The 19,083-nt window shown below is 35.7% G+C and overlaps 14 protein-coding genes and 4 pseudogenes across 18 annotated transcripts, besides 2 other annotated features; 7 read left to right on the top strand and 11 right to left on the bottom strand.

The window, feature by feature from the left end:
• Nucleotides 1-14,508: part of a mobile genetic element that runs on past the window's edge.
• Nucleotides 104-550, top strand: TVAGG3_0474090 (protein of unknown function, DUF4106 family; the record flags this gene model as incomplete). Its single annotated transcript, XM_051235633.1, has 1 exon — nt 104-550. One exon carries the CDS (start codon nt 104-106, stop codon nt 548-550), a length of 447 nt encoding a protein of 148 aa, XP_051093457.1.
• On the bottom strand, nt 794-1,675 carry TVAGG3_0474080 (organellar and viral DNA polymerase type B; the record flags this gene model as incomplete). The annotated part of the gene is made up of 1 exon (XM_051235632.1): nt 794-1,675. One exon carries the CDS (start codon nt 1,673-1,675, stop codon nt 794-796), a length of 882 nt encoding a protein of 293 aa, XP_051093456.1.
• On the top strand, nt 2,462-2,662 carry TVAGG3_0474070 (uncharacterized protein; the record flags this gene model as incomplete). Its single annotated transcript, XM_051235631.1, has 1 exon — nt 2,462-2,662. The coding sequence occupies one exon, from the start codon at nt 2,462-2,464 to the stop codon at nt 2,660-2,662; it is 201 nt and encodes a 66-aa protein (XP_051093455.1).
• Nucleotides 2,691-3,311, bottom strand: TVAGG3_0474060 (annotated as a pseudogene). Its single transcript has one exon. A coding segment is annotated over exon 1 (621 nt).
• On the top strand, nt 3,684-4,058 carry TVAGG3_0474050 (uncharacterized protein; the record flags this gene model as incomplete). The annotated part of the gene is made up of 1 exon (XM_051235630.1): nt 3,684-4,058. The coding sequence occupies one exon, from the start codon at nt 3,684-3,686 to the stop codon at nt 4,056-4,058; it is 375 nt and encodes a 124-aa protein (XP_051093454.1).
• TVAGG3_0474040 (uncharacterized protein) lies at nt 4,087-4,371 on the top strand (the record flags this gene model as incomplete). Its single annotated transcript, XM_051235629.1, has 1 exon — nt 4,087-4,371. The coding sequence occupies one exon, from the start codon at nt 4,087-4,089 to the stop codon at nt 4,369-4,371; it is 285 nt and encodes a 94-aa protein (XP_051093453.1).
• TVAGG3_0474030 lies at nt 4,394-4,946 on the top strand (annotated as a pseudogene). The gene has a single exon. A coding segment is annotated over exon 1 (553 nt).
• On the top strand, nt 5,039-5,713 carry TVAGG3_0474020 (annotated as a pseudogene). The gene has a single exon. A coding segment is annotated over exon 1 (675 nt).
• TVAGG3_0474010 (uncharacterized protein) lies at nt 6,841-8,102 on the bottom strand (the record flags this gene model as incomplete). Its single annotated transcript, XM_051235628.1, has 1 exon — nt 6,841-8,102. A coding segment is annotated over one exon (1,262 nt), but the record flags the coding sequence as incomplete, so codon positions are not given.
• TVAGG3_0474000 (phage tail repeat-like family) lies at nt 8,344-8,928 on the bottom strand (the record flags this gene model as incomplete). Its single annotated transcript, XM_051235627.1, has 1 exon — nt 8,344-8,928. One exon carries the CDS (start codon nt 8,926-8,928, stop codon nt 8,344-8,346), a length of 585 nt encoding a protein of 194 aa, XP_051093451.1.
• On the bottom strand, nt 8,947-9,102 carry TVAGG3_0473990 (uncharacterized protein; the record flags this gene model as incomplete). Its single annotated transcript, XM_051235626.1, has 1 exon — nt 8,947-9,102. The coding sequence occupies one exon, from the start codon at nt 9,100-9,102 to the stop codon at nt 8,947-8,949; it is 156 nt and encodes a 51-aa protein (XP_051093450.1).
• Nucleotides 9,122-9,522, bottom strand: TVAGG3_0473980 (annotated as a pseudogene). Its single transcript has one exon. A coding segment is annotated over exon 1 (401 nt).
• Nucleotides 10,697-11,735, bottom strand: TVAGG3_0473970 (phage tail repeat-like family; the record flags this gene model as incomplete). Its single annotated transcript, XM_001286462.2, has 1 exon — nt 10,697-11,735. A coding segment is annotated over one exon (1,039 nt), but the record flags the coding sequence as incomplete, so codon positions are not given.
• Nucleotides 12,607-12,849, bottom strand: TVAGG3_0473960 (serine threonine-protein phosphatase family; the record flags this gene model as incomplete). The annotated part of the gene is made up of 1 exon (XM_051235625.1): nt 12,607-12,849. One exon carries the CDS (start codon nt 12,847-12,849, stop codon nt 12,607-12,609), a length of 243 nt encoding a protein of 80 aa, XP_051093449.1.
• Nucleotides 12,868-13,230, bottom strand: TVAGG3_0473950 (uncharacterized protein; the record flags this gene model as incomplete). The annotated part of the gene is made up of 1 exon (XM_051235624.1): nt 12,868-13,230. One exon carries the CDS (start codon nt 13,228-13,230, stop codon nt 12,868-12,870), a length of 363 nt encoding a protein of 120 aa, XP_051093448.1.
• Nucleotides 13,361-14,188, bottom strand: TVAGG3_0473940 (phage tail repeat-like family; the record flags this gene model as incomplete). Its single annotated transcript, XM_051235623.1, has 1 exon — nt 13,361-14,188. One exon carries the CDS (start codon nt 14,186-14,188, stop codon nt 13,361-13,363), a length of 828 nt encoding a protein of 275 aa, XP_051093447.1.
• A 286-nt stretch (nt 14,509-14,794) lies between the features above and the next one.
• Nucleotides 14,795-15,031, top strand: TVAGG3_0473920 (N-acetylmuramoyl-l-alanine amidase family; the record flags this gene model as incomplete). The annotated part of the gene is made up of 1 exon (XM_051235622.1): nt 14,795-15,031. One exon carries the CDS (start codon nt 14,795-14,797, stop codon nt 15,029-15,031), a length of 237 nt encoding a protein of 78 aa, XP_051093446.1.
• Nucleotides 15,032-15,055: 24 nt separating this feature from the next.
• On the bottom strand, nt 15,056-15,271 carry TVAGG3_0473910 (uncharacterized protein; the record flags this gene model as incomplete). Its single annotated transcript, XM_051235621.1, has 1 exon — nt 15,056-15,271. One exon carries the CDS (start codon nt 15,269-15,271, stop codon nt 15,056-15,058), a length of 216 nt encoding a protein of 71 aa, XP_051093445.1.
• A 1,860-nt stretch (nt 15,272-17,131) lies between these two features.
• Nucleotides 17,132-19,083: part of a mobile genetic element that runs on past the window's edge.

The raw sequence follows: 19,083 nt of genomic DNA, 5'->3' as shown, positions 1-19,083 counted from the left end.
CTCTGAGTTGTTAGATTGGATAAAGAAGTACCAAAGAAGAGTTTTGAAGTACAATGCTATAAATGAGTATATAAATTCGAAGTTTAAAGACCCAAATGAGGAAATGCAGAGAATATTAGAGAAGAAACACTTCAGAAACAAACAGAAAGAGATAGAATACATTTCGAAGAAATTGCAATCTTACGATTGGAAGACTTACCCTCATAGATGTCTTCTTATTTTAGATGACTTTGCTTCTCATCCTTTGTTAAAGAACAGAGAACAAGATATGTGTCGAATTCTTAAGAAGCTCAGACACTTTAACATCTCAGTTGTCATTTGTGTACAGACAGCAAAGAGTTTAAGTAAGGATGTAAAGAGAATACTTACTGATATCATACTTTTCCCTGGATTGTCCGAAGACGATTTCATGGAACTTATGAAAGAGTCCATGGCAGGTAAGTTTGACAGACATGAACTATGGGAGAAGTACAAAGTCATACAAGACCCTCATACTTCTTTCAGAATTCATATCTACGCGAACAAAGTTCAAATTGTAAAAAGTCAATAAAAATAATGTTTAGGGTAGAAGGTTAGATATACCCTCTTTTCTACCCTCTTTTCTACCCCAGTTATTTTATAAGCGTTTTACATGGTAAACGTTATTTTTAAAATTTTGTGAAAACTCAACGGTTTGACACATGCCCTAAAAATTATTTTACTCAGAATTTTGTGCTGAATTCAGCAAAAATATATTTTAGGGTAGAAGGTTAGATATACCCTCTTTTCTACCCTCTTTTCTACCCCAGTTATTTTATAACCGTTTTACATGGTAAACATTGTGAATTCGTGAAATTCTAAACAATTTCGTAGCTTCTATTTCTTCTGTCAGTACATCGAATGTTTTAACTATGCCGAATGTTTCTTTATATTTCTTCTTGACATCAGATAGAAGGAAATCGTCAGCTGTTGGATAGTTTTTGTTCAGAAATGTCAACATGTCCATTTTATCTTCTGCTGGCTTTTCTGCCTCCCTCTTTAAATCTGCATAGTCGTTTCTCATTCTTTCTATCTCTTTGACGGAGTAGTTATATTTCCTCATTGCTGCTTTACATTTTGAACATTGTGGGTTCATTTTAGCATTGTACATTGAAATCTTACCTGCTAGTATGACTAAGGCGTCAATTGCTCTCTTTAACTCAAAAGTTGCGGGTTTTATCTGTTCATTCCATATCTTACCTCTTCTGTCTTTATCTCTTATCTGCCATACACATTTTGCAACTAACGAAACAAAGTTGTCGTAGGTCTTAAACTCCCCAGATTTGTATATGTCAGAGATGTTCTTATATACCATATCGCAATCTTTGTCCATGACTTTGTGGTTGCAATGAAATCCAAGAAACTCATAGTTAACCTTTCGTATGAACTTCTTTATTTCAACTGAGTCAGTTGGTCTGACTTCTATTTCATCGAATTCTGGAATAGTGAGCTTTTGTTGTTGGATTTCAGGAAGTTTAGGTAGATGGTCAATAATATCCTGCATTTCATAAAGATACTGTTCATTTGTTTCATCTTTCGCAGTGCAATCTAAATCTCCTTGGAGAAGTTCTTGCTTTATCTTCTGGATTGTTGTTTCGAAAGTATATGAAGAAGGAATGAAGCTTTTCATCTCTACTAACATTGAAGTTGGGTTCATGACTAAAGAGTTTGGTGCTGTTGTTGCTAACATGTTCTTACAATAAAAATAAAAAATATTTTTTATAAAAAACCAACTTTATTTTTTATTTCGGGAAAACTCATGACAAATTCAAGAGGGTAGAAAAGAGGTTAGAAAACAGGTTAGATATACCCATCTACCCTAAAATATATTTTTGCCGAATTCTGAGTAAAACTCATGACAAATTCAAGAGGGTAGAAAAGAGGTTAGAAAACAGGTTAGATATACCCATCTACCCTAAAATATATTTTTGGGTGTAAAATTCAAATTGTAAAAAGTCAAGCTTGAAAAATCTAAGTGTTTAGTCTTAGTAAGATGGTAGCTTCTTAAAGCATATGCCGTCCTTGAGTTTTATGTACGTGAAGAGAAGTACAATGAATTCAATTACGAGTACAATTGCAATGACAACTAAGGCAACTATTTTTGTCTTTTGCCAGCAAGGGTACTTCTTCTCTTCCAATGGTTCGGGAGAACTATACTCACTCATGAGAAATGCCAAAACGGTTTAATAGAAAAAGTGTCATTTTTTCATGTCCGAAGACTCGAAGGTGCAACACTTCCAAAATACCGACGAACTCAGAAGAGCAGCATGGCAGTATGTTCTTGACAACTTCTTTGAGTTCTCCAGGTACACCTTGGAAAATGCTGAAGAACTCCGACACAGAGAATTTGGAGAAATTGCACTCCAATACTACCTTGACAAACAAAGGGTAAACAAAGGGTAAAATAAGACTAAAAACTTAACGTTTAAAAAGTGACATTTTTATGAGCTCCGAGTCACCGAGAAAACTTGGTCAGATGTTAGCAGCTTACTTCCCTGAGGAGGATGGAAGCGTTACATACGTAAGGTTCAAAAACAACGAACCTGGAATTGCGTACCAAATTCGCAATTACATGACCATGGAAGAGTACGAAAGGTTTCTACAAGAGAAACCAGCTCTAAACAACTCAGAAAAGAAAGAGTAAAAAGTTTAACTCGTAATTGTTTATTTTTTTACTTGTATGGGCAAGCTGCAAGAATGAAGTCGACTATCTCAGTCTTTGTCTTGACCAGTTGGACTGCTCTTGCGAGTACGTCTGTTTTGCGGTCTCCAGCTGGTGTCTGACCTTCGTAATTGCGCATGTTCTTGAGAGCTCCAACTGTAAATGGCTGTAAGATGAAGAGTCTCTCAGACTGCTTGAGTAGTCTTCACGGTCACGAACCGAATCTGTGGTACGAGTCGAATTGGTCGACCTTAGGGAAGAGACTGAAAGCCTGTCATCTTCCATAGGGGCTGTGGCATACTCTTTGCGTAAACGGTTCAGACCTTCTTCGAACTCTTGGTCTCTCTTCGATTGGGATTGAGATTGGAATTGGGGTGGAGGGTTTGACATGAACATCCAAGGGTTAGGGAAGTAAGGCATGGTTGAGGAGGGTAGTTGGAGGTGGGTAGTTTGGAAAGCCTTGTGGTGGGTAGTTTGGAAAGCCTTGTGGTGGGTAGTAACCTTGAGGTGGAAATTGGTAGTAATTCGGAGGTCCTTGTTGGAACTGAGGTTGCTGAGGAGACTGTTGTGGTGCTGGAGCATGCTGTTCCTCTGGCTGTGGAACGGGTTCAGTAGGTGGGACGTCGGACATTCGTTTGTGTCTTAACCGTCTTTGTTCTGAAACAATATAATATTGTCTTGAAAAAGTACAACATTGTCTTGAAAAAGTACAACATTGTCTTGAAAAAGTACAACATTGTCTTGAAAAAGTACAACATTGTCTTGAAAAAGTACAACATTGTCTTGAAAAAGTACAACATTGTTCTGAAAAAGTTCAAGACTTGTTCTGAAAAAGTACAGCTGTACTCAAATTTGAGAGACATTGTACTGAATTTATACAACATTGTTCTGAAAAAGTACAACATTGTTCTGAAAAAGTACAATATTGTCTTGAAAAAGTACAACATTGTCTTGAAAAAGTACAACATTGTCTTGAAAAAGTACAATATTGTACTGACTCAGTATGGAGCTTGACCCCTTAGACGAAGCAATTTATCTAATTGAGGTAAATGAAACCGTGAAGGAATATCTCAGCAAGTGCAAACCAAGCAAGTCCATTGGCTTCTGGTTGTCCAAGAATAGTGTCTTAAAGTTGGAAATTGAAACAGGTGTTGCAATTCAAGTTCCAGAAGGCACTGCATTCGATGATATTAAGGATGTGAAGAAAGAAGCCCTCTTGAAGTTCTTCATGAAACGTCCTTGGATACTACTTCCATATCGTGAGAGCCCAATTCCACGAATTACACAAATTCTCAGAGCACTACTTCACTACTCTGGACAGCCGTTCTTCATAACCTCAGAAGGCGACATCCAACCAATTCTTCAGCCAGTTCAGTAAACATCTCATTTTAACTTCACTTTTTTTTATGTTTTTACTCACACTCGTACTCAACAGGTTTGTGTACAACTATTTCAACTGTGAACCTTGTATTGACCGGTCTTCCTGCAAATGCAAGTTCGGTCAATACACAATTTATGGTGGCAAGAAAGACAGTGGGGAATGTTATTCTGACATCTGTTGTTGCGCTCGAGAGAGAATTGAAATTCCAGACCCAACTCCAACACCAACACTCAAGTTGCCAAAGACTCATGTGAAGAAGAAGCCTTCTGGTAAGTTTCTTATAGCCATATACATGGCACGCTTTGAGTAAAAACATTTTTTTCATTTTTTGAATGAAGCAAGTTAAATTCGTCCCACACCAATCTCAATGGACCGATGAAGAGTTTCAAGCATGGTTGAAGGTGTTGAGAACGACATAGACGGCGAACTTGAAGGAGCTCAAACCACAATTGCAACCAAAATTGCACAAGTCAAGGAACAGATAGCTCCACTTAAAGCTACCAAAGCTACTCTTGACCTCATGGATAGTTACCGTTTAGAAGTAAAGAGTGGAATAAGACAATTAAAATTAAAACTTCTAAACTACGAAGCTATACTCCAAAAGTTAGCAGAAATGAGAAGACTTTACCAGAGCTACTTACATGTAAGGGACTTACCTTCAAGCAGTCCGACCAAAGATGAATTTTCTGACATTGTCCCAATTTTGTCCGAAAGTCAGCTCAGATGTTTTGAACTGCTCCCAACATATCCAGAATATGAACGTTTGCCTGAACTCTTCCGCAATCTCAAAAAACGTTTTTTGGTTCTCATGTTCGAAACTTTTATCGGAAGAGACAACAAACGTTCAGAAGAAGAACAAGATATTATTTTAAACTTGTTGTATGACATAACGTCATAACAAGCTTTTTGAAGTAAAACCGTCATTCTCAAACCACTTCATTTTTTCGATGTCCGAACAAGCACCGAAGCCAAACTCAATGGCAGATGTCCTTTCAATGTTGCCAGACAAGCGCCCAGTTCAAATTCAAATTTTGAATTTGAAAGCTCATCTGACAAACACCGTTAAGACTCTCCAAAGTAGTCTTATGGAAGAGATGAAGGGACTTAAAGGTGAGTTTCCTCATGAACCAAGCTTCCAATGAGAAAGTCCTGAACGATTTGACGGAAACCTTGCGCATTTACGCGAGAGAGAACCGAGACCTTGCCAGACTCATCTACCGTTTCTTCGAAGAGATAGATGCCATCTGGAAGGTACTCGGAAAGGACAGAACCTCCAACACCGTACTTCGTGAACACAGAATTGCCGAAGGAATTGTCGAGGAAGAAGAAAACACGAAGAAGAGGAAGAGGAAGAAGAGGAAGAAGAGAAACACGAAGAAGAGGAAGTTTGGGCAACCCTTGTTGCCGATGACACTTACGAAATTTCCCAACCCTACCCATACCAAATCCGCAACAAGGAGACCGGCAAGGTTCTTACCCCAGTTCTCAACAACTTGGGACACTTGAACCTTACCCTTCGGAATTACGGTTCAATTTCCATGGGCAAGCTTGTCGCAATTCAATGGGTTCCAAATCCAGGCAAGAAGACGAAGGTCAGACACATTGACGGTGACAAGCTCAACAACCGTAAGGAGAACCTCGAGTGGTTCTAAGAGTAAAAAAATTTTATTTTAGGGGGAAACCCCGAGTAAATTTAAGTTTTTAGTTGCGTAAGCGGCTTAAATTAAGGATAATTTGGACAAGTAGTTCCTGACCTCTGAATTGGACTCTTTCGTCATCCCAGTTGCGTAGGAGGTCGTCCCAGAGGAGTTGGTAGAATTGCCATTCCAAGGACGATTTGTCCTCCCAGGCATTGAGGATGTACTGCTCGTAGAGTCTCATGACCTCTGCCTTGCACCAGACACCCTCTCCCTTGGAACGTAAGGCTTCTTCGAAGTGCTCGAATGCGATTGGCTGCGGACCATCCGAAATGACACTTTTTGTCCGTTTGGTCAATGTTCGTGTCTCGTGCCATAGTCGACGAAAATACAGACAAACAGGTTATATATGAGTTTGAGACCAAGAATGGTGTAACTCGACCTGTCCGATTCAAATTCGAATAAAAATTTTTTATTTCATGCAATGTTTTATTTCTGTGCCGTCTTCAAGTATGCCCCAGTACTTACGCTTGGAGAGGACATGAACTTCGGTGAAAATTTTGTCCAATTTGAATTGACCCATCTTTTCACCGACCATTCCCATTTCAATGAGTTTGTTATAGCCTTCTTCGTTCGTCATGAGTGCGTCGATGTTCTCATAGTAAACCACAACTTTCGATTTGACTTCGGAGAAGAATTTGTTGTTGTCAAGGACTGCTTTTGCGAACTGAGGGTAAGACCAATGTTCGACAATAGGTTTTAATGTGGTTACTAAGCCACTTTGACCTTGAGTGAATTCGTACTTCAAAACAAAAGGGGAGAACCTTTCAACAAAGTTGTCGACCTTCTCATAATGTTTACTCTTCATCTCTTGAGGTTTCTTAATGGAATATCCCCATGTCGAATTCATAAGCAATTTGAGTGTCATTGCAAGTTTGGGGTTTGAAGCTTTCCTAATATCATACAGTTGTTGTATGACTTTTCCAACTGTATAGTTCCTTCCTGGGAACTCACCATCTTCGTTTGGAATTCCAGTCGGGATATATTGGACGAACCTCATGTATGCAGCGTTAAGGTCGACATAGTATATCTTTTCGTTTGAGTCGAACTTGTCGCAACCAATGGGTCCAGTTCGTGGAAATTCAAGTGAGTCTCTTATCTTCTGAGAAACTTCGCCTGCTATCTCATAAACATCGTCGAAGCAACCTGTTTCATATAAAACCTTCTGACCTAACTCCGATGCTCTCCAATACAATTTGACGTCAATTGGATGTCTCAATGGAAGTTTGTTTATAGCATCTTGAAGTTCTTGCAACCTCATTGGAAGTTCTTCTGGTTCAGGTTGGTATCCGAACAATCCAACTCCTTTTGGAACAGTGTACTTCTTTTGTGCTATAACTTTGTCTGGAACAACTTTTGGTCTTGCTAACAATGAAAAGTTTGTTTCGTCTTTTGGTACAAAAGTTTCTGTCAGCTTGTCATCTGGAATTGGTTCCAACAAACCTTTCTCGAAAAGAATGTTTACAGCTCTGACAATGTTGCACTTGCCTTTTCCGAACATAAGACTTTCGTTCAACATGAAGTGGTTGTGGACAATTACAATCTTCAACCATGGTAATTTGAAGTCAACAACATAGTCGTCGTGTGAAGAACCTTTCTCAGTCGGAATGTTAACTCGGATATTGACATTTGCCAACGGTGCAATTTTTGCCAATTGACCTCTGAGAATGTACCTTGTCTTCACACATGACTCAAGATACTTCATCTTCTCATCTGTAACAAGACCAGAGTTCCTGAGACATGTAAGAATGCAAGGTTCATTGACAATTGTTTCAATTGAATTGTAAATTCCATACCTTGTCAAGTCAATGTCAGACTTATTTATGAACGGGAAGTATCCAGCATGTTGTCTGACTGCTTGAGGGTTAGGTTCATACCATTCAAATTTTACACTTGCAATTCCTTCAATTGCATTCAAAATGTCTGAGTCGGAGTCAAACATTTGTTCTCTCTTTGTAGTCTTGAAAGCGTCAAGAAGTTGTGCGGCTGTTGTGACATTGCCATGTGCATAGTAAATGTGACCGTCCAAATCTGTTATGGTCAATCTGAGATTGTATCCTTTCTTATTTCCGTCTTGTATGGCAGCAAGTACTCCCATGAAGCCTTCTTTGTTCTTTCCTTCGTCAAAGTTTACTGTAAAGGTTCGACCAGATGTAATTTGACTTCTAACTTCACGGTACTTTTCATATGCATATCTTGTTCTTTCCATGGGAGCATGTTTGTCTTCACCTTTTCCTTTTTTCCTTCTCAAAGGATGCAATTGTTCGTCATGTTTCCAGTAGAATCTGGCAAAGCCGTCGTGTCCTTCAACTTGAGGTTCACTAACATTGAAAGGCAAGTTCATAAGACGTTCTTCTTCTAACCTCTCTAGTCTGTTTGGATAATTTGCGCGTGCTGTTTCCAATTCCATTTCGTAGCGAAGACCAGACAATTTGTCATAGACTTTTATGGGTCTTCCCTTCCTATATTTAAAATTCTTCGAAACTTTCCAACCATATCTTTCTAACTCTGCTTTTATTCTAGCAGATTTTCTATCCATTCTATATGGGGGCATTTTTATAAAAATAAAAAAATATTTTTTTTCTTTACTTTACATAACCGCCTGCTGCCATAAGTCTTTGACGCCAACCCATACCAGCTAATGAAGGTTGACTTGGTTTAGTTTGGAAACTAACCTTTGGTTTTGGTTTATCTTCAGTTTTTGGCTCACCTTCTTCTATTGGTTTTTCGTCACTTTTTGGTTCCTCTGACTTTACCTCACTTGCAGGTATGGTTGTGTCGTTAGTATCTTCGTAAATATCATATGCCATTTGTTTTTGTTTTCCTTTCAACTTTTTGTGTTTGTTGTAAAGTTTAGAATATTTCGACTCTAAGTCAATGAGATGTTCTATAATGAACTGTTGGTCAGTGAAGAATACCTTTCCATCTGTTGTCTCGAAAGCTCCTTCAGACTTCAATATTTTATTTGTGAGAGTCTGTTTCTTTTTTGAGATACTAGCCGTTCCATTTCTATGAAAAGTGACTTTATAGTTAGGGTTTGTATTTCCAGACCTGGCACTTTCTATTATTGAATTTTTCTCTTCATCTGTAAGTTCTTTGACAGGTTTTGACAATGGTTCTGAACTTTTTGTTTGTGGTGTCAAATCTACCGTTTCAACTTCTTCGGTCATTTCATCTCAGTAAAAATTTTAGTTTGTTTTGTTTTCAACTGGTTGTTTAGGTTTTTTAAGTCGGTCTAAAACTTCCTGAGGTATAGGAAGAACTTGACAAACACGTGGTTGTGTAACTGCTGGAAGTCGACAAATCCATCTTGAACCCATTTGTCTCAATGCTGTATTGTTCATTTCATCTCAGTAAAAAATTTTACATTCCCCAAGTTTGAGGTGGTTGCGGTTGGTTATTGTTTACCCACTGTTGTGCATGGTTATATCCTCTGTTAAAGAATCTTTCACCTTGGTCCATATAGTGTCCTGCTTGGTTATAGTAGTCATTTGCTTGTTATAATAGTTTCCTGCTTGTCTTCCTACATTGTCCATCCATCCTTGAACTTTTCCTCTTGTTTCAGGATTTGGAATAAGATTTGCTGCATCTCGTGCTACCTCCCAACCTTTCTGTACAGTTTGTATAATAGGTTGTGCTTTCTCTTTAAGTATACCTAATGTACTCAAAATCTTCCTTCCAATTCCAAATGCACCTCTGGCTATTGTTCCCACTGCGGGTAAAAATCTAGATGCAACTCCTGCTAACGCGCCAAATAAACCCATTTCTTATAGGATAAAAATGACGAATCCAAACAAGGACCCCTATGTTTCTAAGGCAACAAAGAAAGCACTCATGATAAAAATCTTTAGTTCAACACCAAATGCTTGGTTTATGGATATCTTGGAAAACATTCCGAGAGTTAGAACAGATGGACCACCATACTGGCTAATATTTGTTGGTCAAAACACAAGATACTGTGAAGCCATACCATTGCAGTCCAAAAATATTTTAGATGTGAAAACTGCTTTGACAATATTCGTTGACAAATACCATCCAACAAAACTGACATCTGACTGTGAAAGTTCTTTCAAATCAGACGATATTAAAAACTATCTGCGTTCAAAAAATGTAAACCAATATTTCATTGTCGACCAAAACCATTCTGCTCTTGGTGTCATTGACAGTTGTATAAAAATCTTAAGAGACTTAAACCAACCACAAGGTGGTGAAGCAAATGAAATGTCATATGACGACAAATATAGACACTTCTCCCAGGCAAAGATGAGACAAGTTTTAAATATTTACAATAGCCGTAAACAAAAAGGTTTGGGAAACCACTCCCCCGAAGAAATGAAAAACAACCCCGACTTAGAGAAAGACTATATATTTAATAGTTTAGTCAAAAGAGACAAACAAGAAGAATGCCAGGCTTCAAACTTAAGAAAGGTGACAAAGTAAAAATAGAAATACCTAAACGCGACCCATATGAAAATACTATTGACTATGACAACAATGGGAACTCGACAGGTACTCACCTTCGTGTTCGTAAAAATAGAAGAAAGTATACAAGAGAATATTATGAAGTTTTAGGCAAACATGGCAAAATGTACAGACTGCAAGCAGAAGATAAAACTACTATTGTCAGACCTCGTTTCAAACTTGTCAAAGTTCAAGGTGGTATACTTTCAAAGACAGTTCCTAACAAATATAAGACAACTCCTGACGAATATGCTAAAGAAGTTGAAAATGACGACTAAGCAATTCTATACCATGCACAAACTGTCATGTAAGGTGGCATGTATTTTTTACCTAGTCCTGTAGATGTTGTTGTAAAAGTATGTTGGTGGTTTCCTCCTGGTTCAGTTTGTCGAAAAGTCTTTTTTGCTGAATGGTTATAATCTGGAGATAAAACGTCATAGCCAGCTTCATACTCTGAGTTGTATAATGGGTGGTCTCTTAATGAGTGGCTATGGTCGCCAGAAAAGTTTGTTGTACCAGAATGACTATGTGGTGGCAAGTTGTCGACAGATATCGTTTTACTTCCACCTGTTTTCTTTGGAGTGTGTGCACAATACAAAAAACTTTCGAGTATTTGAGTCCAAGTTCCAAAACCAAGTACTACTTCTGGTCTGGTAGAGTTCATTGACGTATAAATAGAACCAACCGGGTAAATGGTTTGAAGTATTTCTGTCTTTAATGTTTGAAGCTCTTTTTTGTCTGCTTTCTTGTCATATAAATCTTGAGCAGTGAATTTAACTTTATTTTCATCCTCCATGACATAAACATCTCTACATCTAATGTATCTCATCGTCGTTATGTCATCCTCCGATGTTAAACCTTGTGGAAAGTTAGGAGGTTTCCAATTTAATACATCCCCACCAGTTCCATCAGGTTCTTCAACCGTTCCTGCAATATTTTCTATACCAACAGTTGCGAAGAAATCGTGTGTATGTCCAACGTCACTTTTCCTGTTTAAGGTTTCTTGTAAGTTTGTAATATTTGCAATGGTATGTGTATGAGTCTTTTTAGAATATTCTTTGTCAGCTCTTGTCACTTCACTTGACATTTTATTGTCAACATATGTTTTATCTGCTTTGTCATCTAACATTGCTGGTAGTTCATCTACGTCATAGATGTTATGTGTATGATGTTTTTGTGGGTATGTTCTATCTGTCCATGCGAGAATATAGTCTCTTGTTGCATCTACATACTCTTTGTCAGCTTTGTTGTCAATATCTGCTTTCAAAAGAAGTTCATCTATAGGTTTCTCGTTTAAAGTTCTTTTTGTTGGATTTATACAAACAGTATGGTTCTTACTGTCTTGAAACAGAAACTCGTCTGTCAATGGGTTTAATGTCAGTTTTAAGTTTCCTTCTTTCAATGACTCAGATATCTTAGAATAGTTTGAAAAGTTTGTTGTGTTCTTATTTAGAGCTTGTACAATGAGTTGTCGGTTGTGTTGTATTTCTCTCATAGACGCTGTTTCTTTCGACATTTTTATTCTAGATAAAATATGCTTTCAATAGAAAAAGAAAATTCTAGAGTTGCTACAACTAAACCATTAGATGAACTTTTTACGAATGTCGGTCAAAAGTTTGAGACAGAGACCGTAAAGCATGAAGGCTATCGTTTTGACTACCCGTTAAGATGGCTAAGAGACCCATCCGTCACAAAAGCTATTGGCTTTCGTAGAATGAAATTCATTTCAGAAGCCATACATGGTTTCCCATTTACGGTCGCTTTTGAAATTCGATACTATAACAAAGAGAAACGTACGTATGAGAAATTTGAACAGGGAAAACTTTTACAAGTGAATTTGCTTGTAAACTTAGAAACAACTCTTCAAGCTTTTCAAGAAAAAATAAACGATATCTATCTCGAATATGCAAAACAGTACAACATTGACGAAGGAGAGTACCATCTCGATATTGTTTATGACAGGAAAAATGCAACTGTTAAAATCGATAGAATAGAAGACCTTGGAGAAAACGTTTATATTTCTACAAAATATAACAACTTGGCATGGTATAGATTTTTGAGGATGTTAAATCAGCCTGCAGCATATCCAGTACACCCGAACTTTTATGAAGTCGAAAACCCTAATGGAACATATGAAAATGTTTTCGACCCAGCTGCTATTATTGTTCATGCTTCATTTTCTGGCGCCCAAAACTCTTTCTTATGCTTGGCAAATGACTTTTACGAAAAACCTACAAAGCTATATGAACCACCGAGTGGAAGTATTTCAGACTTTCAAGTATGGTTTACAACAGATGGAAGAAAAAGAATAATTCCATTATACCACGCGTTTTACTTAGAACTTAGTTTCATATACAACTACTATCGAACGGTAAAAATATAATTTTTTAATACGGTTGAGGTGTTGGATTTGGTTGCCAACTAGACTGTGGTGCAGGTTCAGGCTGTTGTATAACAGGAGCTTGTTCTTCTGGTTCAGGGTCTTTAGGTATAATACCAACAAACTGACCTACTCTTTTACCAATATTTTTGACTCCGTTCCAAATTCCTCTTCCTACGGTTTTTATTCCATTCCATATACCTCTTCCAACATTTCGAAAGAAGTTTCCTATCTTACTGAAGAAACCCATTTTACTATATGTAAAAATCTAATGTCCGCCTAGTCTCTTACGTTTCCTGTTGAGTTCCATAGCATTCTTTAACTGGAGCTCATACATTCTGTTTCTCCTCTGGTAGAAAACATACTCTGGGTCAACTCCTGTGTTCGCGTCATCTGCATAGAGTTGTTTATATCCCACTTCAGGGTTTGTATAAAACTCTTTCCATCTCATATTTGCATACCATGGTGGCAAACCTAACGCAGCGTCATTTGACATGGCAGTTTGCATTTGTACATCTGTTGGCACTTGACCATAGTTTGCCATTGCAGTTTGTATTCTAACTTCATTTGGAATATTCTCTGGGTTTGGTTGTCCAGGTTGCTGTGCATTCGCTAAGTTCTGTGCGTCCATTTAATATTAGATAAAAATATCTCTTACGAGTACATATGCTGAACATTTGCAGGCAGTGGTTCATCTTCATATTCTCTATATCTTTCTGCCACGTCAAATAAGTAAATGACACAATGGAAAAAACCTAAAACTAACAATCCGATTTCAAACCACATTTACTTACCAATAAAATTTCTTTGTTATGACACTTTCTCCAGTTTATAGGACCTCTCTCATATTCTATCTTATCGTATCTAAACTCATAGTCATGTATGTCCTCTAACCATCTCATGACACTTTCCAAACCACTTTTATCGGATGTAAAGTAAAAGCATGGATGGTTATGTAAAACGTCTAAAGTTTCTAAAGAGTCTCTCAAAGTCCAGTCTACTTGGTATTGAAAATCCCATGTGTTATAGAACGGCGGGTCCACTATAAAGAAAACATTTTCCTTGTCTTTATATTTTTCATACAAATCTGTCCAATGACATCTCACAAACTCTATACCCTCAATATATTTTTCTATGTCCTCTTTGAAAACATTTGTATAGTTAAGATATAAAACTTTTGACATAAGTGTTTCAATGTCATGAACTCTTATAGCACCACTATATAATAGTCTAGCAGATATACTATCCCAGTCTATATATTCTGCTTTTTTCAAAACCTCTCTCACAATATTTTTCTTATCTAATGGTATACGTTCCATCTTACCTATAGGTATCTTTTCTTTTAACTCTTTCAATATATTGTTTGTGTCTGGAATATGTTTGAGACGGTCCATATAGTTGTCGAAGTCATTGCATATAATCTTTGAGTCTGGGAATATTGTATGACATAAATGGGATATATAGAAACTTCCACCGAACAAATCTACAAATGTTAGACCATTCGGTAGTTTCTTAAGTTCTCTCAATATAATATCTTTACATTTACTCTTATTTCCAAAGAAGGGTAACGGTGGTTTTGTAAAATTCATTTATATATAATAATAAAAATGTTTTTTCCTGAAAAGTGACAGAAAAGTGACAAAACATGTACGAAGAAGTCTTGAAAATTCAAGAGGGTAGAAAAGAGGTTAGAAAAGAGGTTATATCTAACCTTCTACCCTAAACATTATTTTTGTCTGATTTTACGAAGAAGTCTTGACAAAACATGAAAACATATATAATTTGTGAAAAGCTCCTGGAAGACCCGTATATAAGAACTTCATTTATACTAAACATCTTCAGGGCTAGAAGGCACGAAGTGCCTGGAAGCCCCACTACCTTTTTTTTTTTTTTTTTTTTTTTTTTTTTTTTTTTTTGGTTTAACAACGTTTATTTTTTGTTGAACATTTTCACTTTCATTTATTTCTTCCTCCTTTGTTTCATTTATTTTTAAAATCGGTTTCATTTATTATAAAATAAAAAATTTTTATTTCAGTAATGGGTTTAACAACGTTTATTTTTTGTTGAACATTTTCACTTTCATTTATTTCTTCCTCCTTTGTTTCATTTATTTTTAAAATCGGTTTCATTTATTATAAAATAAAAATTAAAATATAAGTGATGAAATATATTTTTTAATTAATATTAAATCAGAAATGGCGGCAGGATTCTTTAAAAAATTATGGGAAGGAATTAAGAAAGCTGCAGGTTGGGTTCATCAAAAGATTATTAAACCTGTTGCAAACTTTTTGGCACCAGTAGCGAAAACGGCAGGAACTATCATAGGTGGAGTATTAGGTACAAAAGCAGGTAATCCGGCGATGGGAGCACAAGCAGGTAACGCAGTTGGTGGAATTGCTGAAGGAATACTTAATAAAATAGGGGGTAGATAGTGGAAAAATAAATAAATATTATTTTTATCTTAGTATCGGTTGTAGTCTTTGATAAACTTTTTCTCCTTTATTTAAAATTTCTCTTATTGGGGCAGCTTTTGGTGTTATTGATTCAGCAACGTCACTAATTGCTTCTTTATTCTTAAATATCCAATTTGCTCCTTTCTTCATTGTTTCCCAAACTTTATGCGCTCCTCTTTTTACTTTATCCCACAGTTTCTTAAAGAATCCTGCAGCCATAGTTGATTATTTCATTAAAATTAAAAATTCATTTTCATCTTTTAATTTTGATTTTTTATTTATTAATAAATGACGACTAACTATTTAGTGCCAAACACCAAACCGATTAATGGAAATGTGTTTCATTCATTCGAAAAGATAAATGAAATATTCGCAAAGAATGATGGAAGAAGATATTATAGAGAACTTGAAAGTTCATGCTATGACTCTGATGCTCCATATTTTGATGATAAACAAACTCATTTAAGAATTACAAATCCGGCTCATGATGTGAACCAATTTGGTGACACATATATTAAACGCAAAGTTAGAGCAACTCTAGTTTCAAATAAAGCTTTCACATGTGATGCCGCTTTTAAATGCATGCGTTTATTCGTTGGTTACAAATCATCAAATCAAAGCTTTAAACAATTAGAAGTAGAAACTGAAAGAGGTGATGCCGGTTATCTTCAAATGGAATGCGCCCGTGAATCTTTCGCATTTGCAACATATAAACCAAAATCAGAAAGGAAAGTTAAAAAGTTTGTTCATTCGTTATATAATAATGTTCAAAAATATGATAACTCAGTATGTGGTAAATATATTGACCCTTCAGAAGTTTTCAAGAAAGCAAATGATGAAGTTGATATCACTTTTGATATGATTATTCCGGTAAATGATTTGTTAGTATTTCAGGCGTTCGATGATTATCCTAAATCATTTGGTGAAATCATTCTTAAATATTATGTTTTCAGGGATACTTTAGTATTTTGTCAGGTTGACCCGTTAAGAGTTGCTGATTTACAAAATTATGTTTATGAAAAGATAACTGATGAAAATTATGAAAAGATTATGAATCATGTTTATAAATATGATCGCAAATTCCAACAAATCGGACTTCCTACCAAATTAATTACAAGCTTAGCCGCTACATCTGCTGACGCAACAGTTGAAGACGTTATTATTTCATGCACAAAGATGGAAGTTTTAGAGGATAAATGCATTACACCAGGATACGGTTTAACTGAAGAATCAGTTAAAGCAATACCACGTTTATTTAGTAAGGAAGATCCATTCATGATTCCAGCTCAACATGTTGATGTTCGTTCACTAAATGGAGGTTGCATCACTCCTGAAGGTATCAGCTCAGATTTCTCATACGCTCTTCATAATGTTTCAGATGTTGTGTTAGCATTTCCGAAGAATGCAATGCAAAGAACAGTTTTAGAAAATCCAATGCTTCGAGGTCTTCAGGTCACTATAGATTCCAGAAACTTCCCCGATCAAGCGATGACCACAGTGGGTGACATATTCTTTACACGTATGCTTCAAGCTTCTGATTTAGATGGAGTGAATGAATGCACAGAAGAATACGAGGACTCATTAACTAGACCACTGAATGATGATGATGGCAAGCCATTAGCTAGAACATGGAAAGACCAAACTTCGTTCTTATGCACTATTCCAGTTCAACGTGATGGAGCGGGTATATTCTTTGATGGATTAGAAACTTTCAACTCACAAGTTACAGTACAAGTGAAAGCTTATCCAATCATTCAGGGTGAAAATGACACTTACTGTTCAAAAGTGACAAATCCTCCTCAGGTTTGGTTTACTAGGACTACATATTGGACATGGACACCGGATGAAGGTTTGAAATATCATCCAACAGGTACACCACCGCAGTATAGAAGTTCATATGATGAAATATTGATGAATAGAAATGTATAAAATTATAAATTTATTTTTGATTAAATGGATTTAAATTCATTCACCCCTTATGAAGAATTAGCGGGAGTATATAATACATACGTAGATGATATGATTAATGAAGCATTGAGTGATAATAGAAATGCTCTATCTAAGGAAAAATTAATGAAAATTCCATATTCTGAATGTTACTTAAATTCAATCACTGCAGCAATTGGTAAACAAAATAAAGGTAAAACATTAACGATATTAAAACAAATTATCATTATTGCTAACACTTCCCCCAATTCACATGTGTTAATTTATATCAACCGTTCAGGTTCACCTTCAGATGATACATTTGAATCTTTAAAGCATTTAATCAAAATTCCAATTATTTATTTATCACAAGAAGAAGCAGAAGATTATTTAAAAAACTTTTTAATGTATAAAGAATTATATAATACAATCAAGAAGCAAGGATTAGAGGATAAAATTATTGATAAACAACGGGATGAATTATTTGAAACACTTTCTATTTCAAATTTTGATAGAGAATTTTTGCATTCACTAATTTTTCTAGATGATGCGGTGAAATCAAAACTAATAACTAATGAGAAATCATATTTTAATCAGTTATTAACTCAATGTCGACATATTCAATGTTCATTCTTTATGGCTGTTCAATACTTCAAAGCATTAAGCACAAACATTAAATCAAATCTATCAACCCTTTTCATTTTCAGTGGGTTTAGTCGTCAACAGTTGAACGTTATGCTTTATCAAGTGAATTTACCAATGAGCATTAATGAACTTTACACACAATATCAGCAATTAGGTGAACATGGAAAAATAATAGTTGATTTAAATAAAGGATGTGTTAAATTTGATTAACTTTTTATAATTAATTTTTATTTTTTATTTATAATTAAACATGACAGAAATAGCAAATCTTCTACAGGTTCCATTAAAACAAGGGACAAACAAAAACGGTGCATATAATAGAACTATGAAAGTTCCAGACGGAATGAAAGAATTAGTCCATATTGTTGCTGGTCTTCAAAAAGATGTTAAACAAATGAGAAACGTTTTAACATTACCAGAAGCTCAAGCATATGCCAAACGTCATGGTCCAAATTGGGAAGCACACGAAGCAGACATTACGGGTCCAAATGGAAAACCTGATGGTATAAATGAAGTTTTCGTTACTGATGGTCAAGGTAATATTAAAGTCATAAATGGGTATAAATTAACTATATCTGATTATCCTAAACGTAAAGCATATAATGAATGTTATCCTATGCAATTTGATGAAAATGGAAAAGCTGTTAAACAATACATTGGAGAAGGTGAACATGGTCCAATTAATTCATACCGTTATAATCCATATTCTTATTTCAATGAAGAATTAAATGCTATTGAAGAGGGACCGGATGGATTACCACGATATGTTAATCAGTTTGATGGTCAATATGCATATTTGAGACCTGAAATTCCAGCTAAGAAATTCTTTAAAGTTGCTTTATTCGATCCAGTGTTCAATGAACAGAAAGAAGCAATGAAAGCAGAATTTAAACCAATTCAAGTGGCAAGAATTTCTTCATCTTCACTTTCAGAAGCGTTCAAGGAATTGATAAAGAAACCACTTTATTCTCAACAAGGTTATAACTTTGATTTAATTAAAGAAAGTGATAGACGTAAATTAGAAAAATCAGATGGTTTTAAGAATGCATGTAATGAAATGATTAAAGATATTGTAAATGATAAAATAAGACTGGAAGAAACTCAAAGCAATATCAATAACATAATTGGTGCAGTTACAAAGAAAGTATAAGCAAACAATGATGAACCTTGGGATATTACCGTAACAACTAAATAAAACTTTAAATATATTTTTCTTTTTTTATTCAATTATAAATGAGAAGACGTTTCACAAGTCAAAAGAACACTAACGCAAAAGCAGAGATTACGGTTGGTTATAACGTAAATGATGATAAATCACGAATTATTCAAAATGTTAAAGTTAATGTTAGCCCTGAATTAACAAGGTCAGCAACTCAACCAAATTTATTAACTCGTGACTTACCAAAGAATGAAGAGAATGAAGAAAACCATGAGAATGGAGACCCAATCATTTTATCTGA

The sequence above is a fragment of the Trichomonas vaginalis genome, chromosome II (assembly GCF_026262505.1).
Source record: "Trichomonas vaginalis G3 chromosome II, whole genome shotgun sequence".
In the NCBI taxonomy this organism is placed as follows: Eukaryota; Parabasalia; order Trichomonadida; family Trichomonadidae; genus Trichomonas; species Trichomonas vaginalis.
This window is presented reverse-complemented; position numbering and strand designations above follow the sequence as displayed.